At 46.7% G+C, this 11,112-nt stretch overlaps 1 protein-coding gene across 1 annotated transcript in view; it reads left to right on the top strand.

The window, feature by feature from the left end:
* The first annotated feature begins 267 nt into the window (after positions 1–267).
* The window catches only part of LOC142817741 (uncharacterized), a 29,086-nt gene continuing 18,241 nt past the window's right edge, over positions 268–11,112 (top strand). Inside the window, exon 1 of the mRNA XM_075895253.1 lies at positions 268–581. Coding sequence (XP_075751368.1) covers positions 566–581 — 16 coding nt within the window. The 5' untranslated portion in view covers positions 268–565. The remainder of the gene's footprint in view (positions 582–11,112) is intronic.

Genomic DNA, 11,112 nt, shown 5'->3' with positions numbered 1-11,112 from the left:
TAGAGACACTTTTACCACCATCTTCTTGGAGACGCTCCTACCGCCAGGCTGGGGCTAGCTTGTTCAGCGACCAAGCCAGCGCCAGCCTCCGAATCTTGTCCGATATCTTTCCTCGTAAAGAAGGCGCTGGCGCGGGACTTTGCGGTATCTTCGTCCTGGTTTATTTCTGCGTACATGTTTTGCCGTGCTATCTATATATAAACACTCGACTCTTGCTCCATAGGGCGATTCTTTGGACATGTTGTTGGTTCATGATGAAGGCTTCCTGTGCAGAAAAAAACGAGAACAAACGAAGAATGAAGACAGCACACAAACCAGTGAGCCTGCTGTCTTCGTTCTCGCTTTCTCCGTGTTTTCAGCACCGTTAGCCTTCATCAGCGGCGTTTTACTCTCGAATGTAGACTTGCCGTTCAATGCTTTGATTCCTCGCCCAACCGTCGTTCACAGCCCCGCGCTGCAGGTAACCCAGCCTGGATGTGCCGGACGCATTCTCTGCTTCATCCTGCTTGGCCTCATCATATTCTTGGTCATCTTCATCCTCCTGCTGTACTTATTCGCCCCACATATGCTCCCTTTCTTATGTAAGTCTCTACACGCTAAGCTTAAATCTTGACAGCGTCAGTACGTTTTCTCTTTACGGATTGTTAGCGCTACCTTTATTTATTTATTTATTTATTTATTTATTTATTTAAATACTCTCAATGCCATTTGCGGCGTTACAGAGAGGAGTGGTTACAAGTTAGAGATGGCAGTCTTGAATGATGCATGATCAGGGTTGCTGGCGATGGAGGCAGGAAGGTGGTTCCATTCGGATGAAGTCTTCGGCACGTAGGAGTGGAAGTATATGTTGGTATGGCAGAGTGGCACATGGACTTTGAAGTTATGGTCGATGCGAGATGAAACGTAAGAAGGTGACGAGAACAATGTGCCCTTTATTTCAGGATTCATAAAAAAAATTTTGTGAAAGAGACAGAGTCGGGCCTGTTTCCTCCTGTTAGAAAGGGTAGGAAGGTCTAGGGAATTTTTAATTGATGAGATGCTAGCGGTACGGGAGTAATTAGCGACAATGAAGCGAGCTGAGCGATTTTGGATGGCTTCCAGTGCATTAACAAGTGAACAAGAATGAGGATCCCAGATTGATGAGGCGTATTCGAGTTTAGATCTGACTAGTGTTTTATAAAGAAGAAGTTTTAATGAAACAGGTGCTAATGAAAAGTTACGGCGCAAGAAGCCGAGAGTGCGGTTAGCATTGTTAATCACATAACTGACATGATTATTCCATGTTAAATTGTTATCTATGTGAACACCAAGATATTTGTAAGTATTGACAGACGACAACAGAAAATTAGAAATTGAATAAACAGGGCTAGTGCAGTCAGTACTTCCTCGAGAGATCCTCATTATTTTGCACTTGCCAATATTTAGTTTCATTGACCAGAGTGAGCACCAAGATGTAATGTTGTCAAGATCAGATTGAAGTAGTGATGAATCATGAGAGTTAGTTATTATGCGGTAGATGACACAATCGTCGGCAAATAGCCTGATTGTTGATGTAATGCTGGATGGAAGGTCATTAATATAAATTAGAAAGAGTAAGGGTCCAAGGACAGAACCTTGCGGCACACCAGAGATTACTGAACAATTGCGTGAGTCATGATCGTTAGCTGTTACATGTTGGGTTCTGTTAGATAAGAAGCATTCGATCCATCGTAATGTGTTTGAGTCAATATTTAGCATGCTTAGTTTTAGTAGGAGTAAACGGTGAGAAACGGTGTCAAAAGCTTTTTGAAAATCAAGGAAAATGCAATCGATAATGGAGCCAGTGTCAGAAGCTGAAAATAAGTCGTTGGTGAAGAGAAGTAGTTGGGTTTCACATGAGTAGTGTTTCCTAAAACCATGCTGACTGTTGTGAAAGAAGTTATTTTCTTCGAGAAATATAATTAAGTTAGAATAGATTATGTGTTCGAGAAGCTTACATGGAATACTAGTCAAAGTGATGGGCCTGTAGTTAGAAGGATTAGATGAGTCACCTGGTTTAGGCACAGGAACCACCTTCCCCGCCTTCCAGTCACTGGGCAATGAGGCATTTTGTAATGACTGTGAAAAGAGCTGTGAAAAAATGACTGAACAATAAGTGGCAGTTTGTTTGAGAAATTGGGGAGCGATTCCATCTATGCCAGGTGCCGAGGCTTTCATTTTTAATATGAGGTGAAATAGCCCCAATTGATCAATGATGATTGGTTCCATTCGGGGATATCCAGGATCGGCTTGAATTGGTAAATGATTGGAGTTGTCAACGGAAAATGATTTTTTAAATACGTCTTGCAAAGCCTCGCAGCACCTGTCACTTGCAATCGCCAAACCAAGTTCGTCACAAAGATCAATGTTCTTATTTTTTGGACCATTTACTAGACACCAAAACTTACGAGGGTTAGACTGTAGAAGAGAGGGAAGGGTATCGCTGAAGAAACTATGTTTAGCAACTGCATAAGCTTTTTTGTATTCTAATGTTGCGTTGTGATAAGCCGCCCATCTCTCCGTGGTGTCAGATGATGAAGCGCTGCGGTAAAGTCGTTTTTTTTTATTACGTAAGCGAAGAAGTGCTGATGTGAACCACGGAGAGCGGAACGCCGTTCGAACAGTTCGTAAAGGAACATAACAATCTATAAGTGAATTAAACTTATTTTTGAACGATACCCAGTTCTCCTCTACAGTGTTATCAGCGGCACATGCAATGTATTTTTCAGTGAAAACTTCCAACTCAGTACATATAGATGCATAATCAGCTTTCGCATAATCTTTTATAACTTTAGTTGCGTGCATAGGACGCTGTGGTTGCATTGCGCAGGTGAAGTGTACAATGCGATGATCACTAAGCCCGGGTAGGTAGTGAATCGATGAAATGACCGAAGGATTAGTTGTGAAAACCAAATCAAGTATATTTGAAGAAAATGCTGTGATGCGCGTGGGTTCATGGATTACTTGGGTTAAATTAAAATCATTGCATATGTTTAAAAAGCAATTACCTTCCGCTGAAAGACAGCTAGCCGTTCCATCCCCACTGCCCCAAGTAACTTCTGGGAAATTAAAATCGCCCATGACAAATATATGAGAATTTGGGTACCTGACAGAAACTGCGTGCAAACAGTCATGGAAGTTTTCGCAAAAGTCTGAGGGGCAGCGAGGCGGTCGGTAGCAAACGCACAAAATCACATCCTGATACGCAAATCGAACGCACGCGCATACAATTTCTAGTGGCGAACTTATGGGAACAATATGAGAGGAAAATCTATCTGATATCGCGATAAGAACACCGCCCCCTGTTCTTGTTATACGATCTGATCTGTAAAAATTGTAGGTGTTTTTGCAGTGTAAAACCTCAGTGTTGCGAATTTTACTTGACAACCAAGTTTCTGTTAACACTACTATGTCCGCAGAACAGTCATCAATTATAGAAGATAACTCGTCACGTTTACTTAGCACACTTCTAATATTTGTAAACAAGACTGAAACTGGTTCAAGTGTTGCGGCACGTTTAGTAGGTTGGGATTGCTAGGAAGAGGGAAGAACACTGCTAGGAATATTGGTACTTGAAGGGGAAAGTGAAGAAGTAAATTCACGGGTAAGTTCACAAACGCTGTCGGTTTGACTGCAGTAAACGAAGCATTTTTTGTTAATGAATAACTTGTTGTAACGCACTGCAAACTGTTGACCAGTCGACTTTCCGTACTCGTACAATTTTTTACGCGTGTTCCTAGTTTCTTTGCAAAAATCTTCACTTAAGCTGACACCGATACCTTTTAATTTGGCCTTATTTGCCATAATGCTTTCCTTAACCTTAAAATTAGAAAGCTTTACAATTACAGGACGGCACTTCTTATTTGCGTATGAACCAAGCCTATGCGCACGTGAAATGGCATCGGTCGGCAGTTGGAGACCTAGAGTGGACATAATCTCGCGAACCTTATCTTCGGACTGCGACCATGTTTCGGCTGCAGCATCAGGTATTCCGAAGAATAGAAGGTTTTCTCGCCGTGACCTATCCTCGAAATCATCTAGGCGTGAACGTAATTCAGCGTTCGCCCCACGAACAGTATCACTTATAGTTTGCTGCAGGTTACTTGGAGGCATTTTGTCGAAGGAATTTACACGAGCTTCTACAGCAACCAATCTTGAGTTAATATCTGACACAGTTTGCTCCAAAATCGCCTGACTGGACTTCAATTCATCAAGAACTGTTTTTAATTCTTTATGGCGTGTTTTTTTTATTATAACGACTGTGAACTTGTTTCAACTCTTAAGCATGGCCCAGAAAAAGTACAGATAACGCTTATTAATGATAGAGTCTTGGATGCCTGATCATATGCGAAACCTCACCGTCGGCGTCGACACGAATGATGCAGAATATCATCACGTGATGACGTTATCGTATGACGTCATCATGAAATCATGAAGCGCCAAATTTCAGGACATGATTACGTAACTCAAGATAAGGTCACTTGGTTTCAGTTGCCCTGATCACGGAGGCAGGGCAAAAACAGATGAGCTGTAGAAATGTTGCAGAGCCTCTTGTCCTGGAGTGGATCCAAGATCTCGTTAGATGAAAAAAAATTTGGGAGGGAGGAACAAAACGTTGATTGATTGATATGTGGAGTTTAACGTCCCAAAACCACTTTATGATCATGAGAGACGCCGTAGTGGAGGACTCCGGAAATTTCGACCACCTGGGGTTCGTTAACGTGCTCCCGAATCTGAGCACACGGACCCACAGCATTTGCGCCTCCTTCGGAAATCCCCAAAGCAGGCAAGGCCGTGAATACGAAAAATCTGAGGCCCATATCACTGACTTCGTGCGCGGGCAAGCTTATGGAGACGATGGTACGGGATCGCCTCTCCCCATACCTTGAGGGCAAGGGCTTCTTTGCAGACGCCATGTTTGGGTTTCGCCCACACATGTCTGCACAAGACGTCCTTCTCCAGCTCCATAGGGCCGTCATACAGCCCATAACTACGCAACACGATGATAAAGCCATCCTCGCCCTTGATCTGAAGGGGGCTTTCGACAATGTTAAACACAGCAGCATCCTGGCTAACTTGAATTCAACCGATTGCGGGGCTAAGGTCTTTGCATATGTCAGAGATTTTCTCTCTAAACGCCAGGCACTTCTTCGGATCGAGGACGAGGAATATGGCCCGTACATTATGGGAACACGGGGTACCCCACAGGGAGCAGTGTTATCACCGCTCCTTTTCAACATTGCTATGATGCGCCTTCCAAGCGAATTGGCCAGGGTGGAAGGCACACAACACGCAGTATATGCCGACAATATTACAATCTGGACCACTGAAGGGAGCCTTGGTGAAATGCAGGAACGCCTTCAGCAGGCCGCATCCATAGTCGAGGCGTATGCCAACGATTGTGGACTCCAATGTGCTCCAAACAAATCAGAGCTTCTGCACGTTAGAGCGAAGCCAAGAGATAAGTCAGCCATACACATCTCCCTGTCTGGGGTTCCCATCAGAGAGGTGGAGGAGCTCCGGATTCTGGGCCTGTTCATTCACCACAGACTCAGACCGGACTTTACTATAGCGAAACTCAAGAGAATAGGCGAACAGGTAGGGCGCATGATCCACCGCGTTTCCAACAAGCGGGGTGGTCTGCGGGGCAGGGACGCGCTTCGGCTCGCCCATGCCTTCGTGACTAGCCGGGTCCTCTACGCCGTCCCATACCTTCACACTAACAAGCAAGAAGACGAAAGAATAGATGCCATCATTCGTAAGGCTACTAAACGAGCTCTGGATCTCCCGGTGGCCACTTCCAACGCCAAACTGAGGGCGTTAGGTGTGCTCAACTCCTACCAGGAGTTGCGGGAGGCCCACCTTATGAATCAATATACGCGGCTCGTGCAGACGGCTCCCGGGCGCCGCCTGCTGAACCGCTTACATATACAGCACACTTGCACTGCAGAGAAGGCGGAGCGTATTCCGGAACTGTGGCGGCATATGCTCTCGGTCTCTCCACTCCCCAGTAACATGGATAAGCACACGCACGAAAGCAGAAGACAGGCGCGGGCTCGGACGCTTGAGAGGCAACACGGCTCCCGACCTGGTGTATTCTATGTAGATACAGCAGGGCCTTCGCCCACGGGATTTTACACGGCCTGTGTAGTTCACCGGGAAAAGCATATCAGTGGGCTCTCGTTCCGAGCACAAAATCCAGAGCACGCTGAGGAAGTCGCGATAGCGCTTGCTGCTGCGGACCCCAACTCGAAAGTTATCATCACGGACTCCCGGAAAGCATGTGCTCATTACTTGGTAGGAGAGATATCCCCCCTAGCCAGCCAAATTCTAAAACGGGCTCTCGCTGATCCAGCCCCGAAACGCATCGTATGGGCTCCTGTCCATCAGGGCTTACAAGGTAATGAGGCCGCTGACGCGGCCGCCCGAGCGCTTACCCACCGGGCTCCTCACCTTGACTCTTATGACTCGGAGGCCAATACACCGCTGCTGCGGTTCAAAGAAATTCTCACCTATTATCGCGACACTCACCGCCTTTACCCGGCTTCTGCAAAGGGGCTGAGTAAGGCGGAAGAGCGAACTCTAAGGCGCCTGCAGACAGGTACTCTACTCTGTCCTGCAATCCTAAAACATTTCGATGCGAACACAGATGGGCGGTGCTCACACTGTGGGGAGACGCGTGATATCTTCCACATGGTATGGGTATGTCCGAAAAATCCCCACCTACCCCCTTCCCCTACCCCTTCCCGAGAGGCATGGGAGACTGCCCTCCTCAACTGCTCATCACTAGAGTCTCAACGGGCTCTGGTGAGACGGGCGCGAGTAGGGGCCTCGTCATGCGGTGTCCCGGACTAAGGACGCCGACCATGTAGCGGGGTCATGCTTTGGCCCCGTACCTCTCTCTTTTATAATAAATGTTTTTCATCATCATCATCCTTCAGAAATGCAGCCGCCGCGGCCGGGTGGAACAAAACATTGACTGAGAAGGAAAAAAAATAGTGGACCCTAAAGCTTTGCTTTCAGGAGTGGAACACGAATAGTGATATCCTGTTCACGGTGCTTACCACAAGCACTTAGTGCATGAAACCTTTCAGAACTTTCAACACACTTCCTACGCGGTCCTATAAGGGAATTGGCGCAGTTTCGTGTGTGCCTCTTGTAGTGGGTGACCGGCTTTAAACTACGAAATCATTATGATAATCACATGTTCTAACGCCCGCTGGCAATGTGCGCTTGTTCCACGCATCATTACTGCAGTATTTAATGCTGCACTGTGAAGCACGTATACAGGACACGTGTGTTTATAAAACATAAAAGCTACATCACTACTTCAGCCACTTTGCATTCCGGTGCAGATAGAGAGACAGAGAGAAAGGGACACGTTTAAAAGATAGCTCGAGGCCCAGTTTAAAAAGTGGACAATCGCCCCGCCATGGTGGTCTAGTGGCTAAGGTACTCGGCTGCTGACCCGCAGGTCGCGGGATCGAATTCTGGCTGTGGCGGCTGCATTTCCGATGAAGGCGGAAATGTTGTAGGCCCGTGTATGCAGATTTGGGTGCACGCTAAAGCACCCCAAGTGATCGAAATTTCCGGAGCCCTCCACAACGGCGTCTCTCATAATCATATGTTGGTTTTGGGACGTTAAATCCCCCATATAACCATCCATCCTTATGTTTTTAGTCTGCAAACGCGGCTATAGTGCGCCAGCTAAAGGCGAAAACGCAGGCGGTGTTTTTAGCTGGCCAAAAAGGCAACATGAGGTGGACGCCGGCGTTTCGGTAGAACGCGTCTTTCACGCAAGCCGAGGAGTGTCCCCAAGGAGGTTTAAAAAAAATGGCAGCATATCCACGGGGTGAATGGTAGAGAGTGGGGCGAAGCATCCGTCCGTCCATTCGTTCTGGCTTCCGTTCGTCTATGCGTCTGTCTGTATGACAGTCCGTACGTCCATCCGCCCGTCCGCGCGTGCGTCTGTTCGTGCTTCCGCATGTCCATCCGTGCGTCCATCCCTGCGTTCGTCCATGCATCCACCCCTGCGTCTGTCCATGCGCCCATCCATCCGCGCAGCCACCAATGCGTCCGTCCATGCATCTGTCTGTGTGTCCGTTCGTCCACCTATTCAACACTACAAGTACCACCATCTCGCATCTTTTCATCATATATTCCCCATATAGGAGCACCGCCATCCTGCGGACATTCCAAGGAATAAACAAGAGGTGGCACACACACACTTTCTTACGGCGTGCGCTTCGTGTCTACTTCCCAGCTTTAACCACCTCGAGTTCATGGTATATACTAGTTCACTGTATTCATGGGACTGCGGCCCAACGCTAGCTAAACCTTTCTAAAACCGAGGTCATGCCCAGCGAGTTTAAAGTAGGAACCCTTTCTTGTCAGATAGTGTTTTATGTACATGCCAATGGCTGATAATGGGGAAGGAGAGACAGGATAATTCGGCTTTTAGTTAACGCGCACGCTGCGAATTTTTTTATTGTTGAACAACGCACAGGAGAAATCTCCCACCGGTACCACCTTGCAGGTCAAAGCGTAAGAGATGTTACGCACTACTACGAGGGACAAACGGGTGCCGCTTTAAGGAGCTTTGCCCCAAAAATTGCTGGAGTGGAAGCTCCCGCAATGCTTTGCTAGCAAAAGTGAAGCCAGCTTTCGCCCTGTCTAGATGTCGGAAACATGCTTTTTTCTTGTAGTGCGCACCTAGAGATCAAGTAGTTTTCTTGTGCTAATGTAAAGGCTACATTAAATCTGTATTTAGGAATAGTTGTTCTTGACGAAATAACACAATAAATGAGTTTGGATGAATGACCCTCCAATGAACATTGCCTCCAATTGGAGGTGCTTATCAAGGAAGACTAGAAACTCTAAGACGCAGTCTGAGAACTATGTCACCCGAAAAAGTTTGCACATTAAATTTTCTGGGCGTGCGAGAAAAACGTTTCGTGTTTATTTTATCGTACCCCTAGTAAGACGGCCGCCACAGCCGCCATCTTGCTATGGACACGGCCTCACTCCTGGGCAATAATTTTATCTCCAGCAATTTTTTAAGCCTCTTTCAGTGTCCCCGCGAAATCGCTTTGTATCGATGTTACCGTGGGAGAGTCTGCTACCCGACACACGTCGTTTGTCGTAACCAAGAAGATTTAATCCTTAGTCGTAACGAAAGAGAAAAGAACCTCCTTGGTCGTAACCATGATAACGACATCATCCAAAAGGGGTAGCGAGGTAGGTTACAATTCCGGTGTGTCTTTTCAGGTTGGCATTGGAAGCAGTCTTTGACGTAAGCAGAGAAGTTAAATTCAAAAGAGAACGTTTCTCGTCATCGTCTGTGGAGTTTTTAACTTCTTTTTTTGTGCACCAATTAGCATATTTATGATTGAATTCGCTTAAGATATTATTACTACATGCTTTCCGGTGCTGAATTAGGCTGTCGCAAAAGTTTCGCGGGCCCCCTTTAAAAGCAAAGAAGTACCTGGCGTCTTATCTGTGTGCACATTTTCTTACATCATGTCAGTAATAATGTGTCGGGTTCTATCATTGACTCGCGAGGTAGTTGAAACACCAGAGGACTTAAAGATAATGCAACCGCTTGCTGTGCATTTCTCGTATGAATGCTTCATCTGAACGTGGCAAGAGTTTATTGCAGCTACTAACGGAACGACGAGCGCAGCAGCAACCTCTGCAGAAAGTGAGGGCCATTTCAAAGGTGAAATCGTCAACATTGACGTCCCTGCAGTTAAACATGGCAAGGGAGCCCCGACGGCCAGTTCTTCAACACACGCTCTGACGCTGAGGGCCAGTGTCTCGTCTCCATCGCCCAAAGATGCGGCAACTGCTCCCTTGGACATGAACACGATCGAAATAGCCCTAAACGACAGGAACTGGGCTGGAGCCAAGGACTTGGTCGACTCTCAAACAAGAGACTCGACAACAACTTCTTCCGCAGAGCTCAAGCGAGAACCATACAGTTCGTCCTTTCCTTCTGGCGGCGTTGCGAATGGCACCAGTGATGTGAGCTCGAAAGCAGAAATCTCTATTTCTGTGCGTACGAAGACGAAGAAACCCGACATGGCAAACCAAGCCAATAACACCGTGGCGTTCGTGACCACGTTGACGCTCGGCGCTTTTCTGGACCAGGGCTACCGGAAGAACCTCAAGGCGCGTCTTTTTGCTGGTGGCCAAGACGACGCCTATAAGACCGCCTTTCCAAAGCGTCCGCCGTTCGATTACGGCAACATTTGGAACGACGACGACTCCGGGGACGACAGCGCCACTTCATCGAGGTTCACGTTCGAAGCGAGCACCAAGTCCCCAATTAGGGAGCTGCTGGAGCGCGTCCAGGGTTCCCAGCATCGAGGCGTGCGACAGACTGCCACCTCGCGCGCATCGCTACTCATCAGCCAAGAAAGAGCGACGCGCGAAGTTTCGGATGCGAACGTGGGTAATATTGCCACCGTGTTCACAACCGATAGCGAAACAGAACCTGAAGGTGGTATCACGCTGGAAAACTTCAAGCTATACACCATCGCTCACGTCGACCGCTTCAAAGAAGAGTTCGAAAAGGTGTTTAAGGAGTTAAAGAACGAGAAAAAAAAGAAGGCAGTTGTATAGTTGTGTACTGCAAATACTGACAAATAGATTGTATGGACAAGAAACGCGGTATCATTCAGAAGATTGAGCGTATAGAATAGGGCTAATTTATTAGGGATCCAATTTATTCCTCTTTGGAATTGTTCATATTAACTGGCTAGCGCCGCATACTAATCGAAACAATAGCGTATTTTTTTTCAAATAATGTTGGTTTACACCGTATGTGTATATTTATCACATCGCCGTTGAACGTATTGTTATAGCGTGGCGCCAGCCAAGTGTTTGGTATGTTAGATGAAAAATATACTTGCATAAGTTAGCGCATTTACAGAGGACTGTCTTATGTTCTGGCTGATTGTGAGTGATATTGCTACATGCATGCATACTGAGATTCTATGGGGCGACGCGCGTCGCCACCTAGAATCTCAGTATGCATGCATGTAGCAATATGCTCAATATAGTGCACTCTGCTTAGTCCCACTTTTATAAGTT

The sequence above is a fragment of the Rhipicephalus microplus genome, chromosome 5 (assembly GCF_043290135.1).
Source record: "Rhipicephalus microplus isolate Deutch F79 chromosome 5, USDA_Rmic, whole genome shotgun sequence".
Lineage (NCBI taxonomy): Eukaryota > Metazoa > Arthropoda > Arachnida > Ixodida > Ixodidae > Rhipicephalus > Rhipicephalus microplus.
The sequence above is the reverse complement of the archived record's forward strand: the minus strand, read 5'-3'. Positions and strand labels throughout refer to the sequence as shown.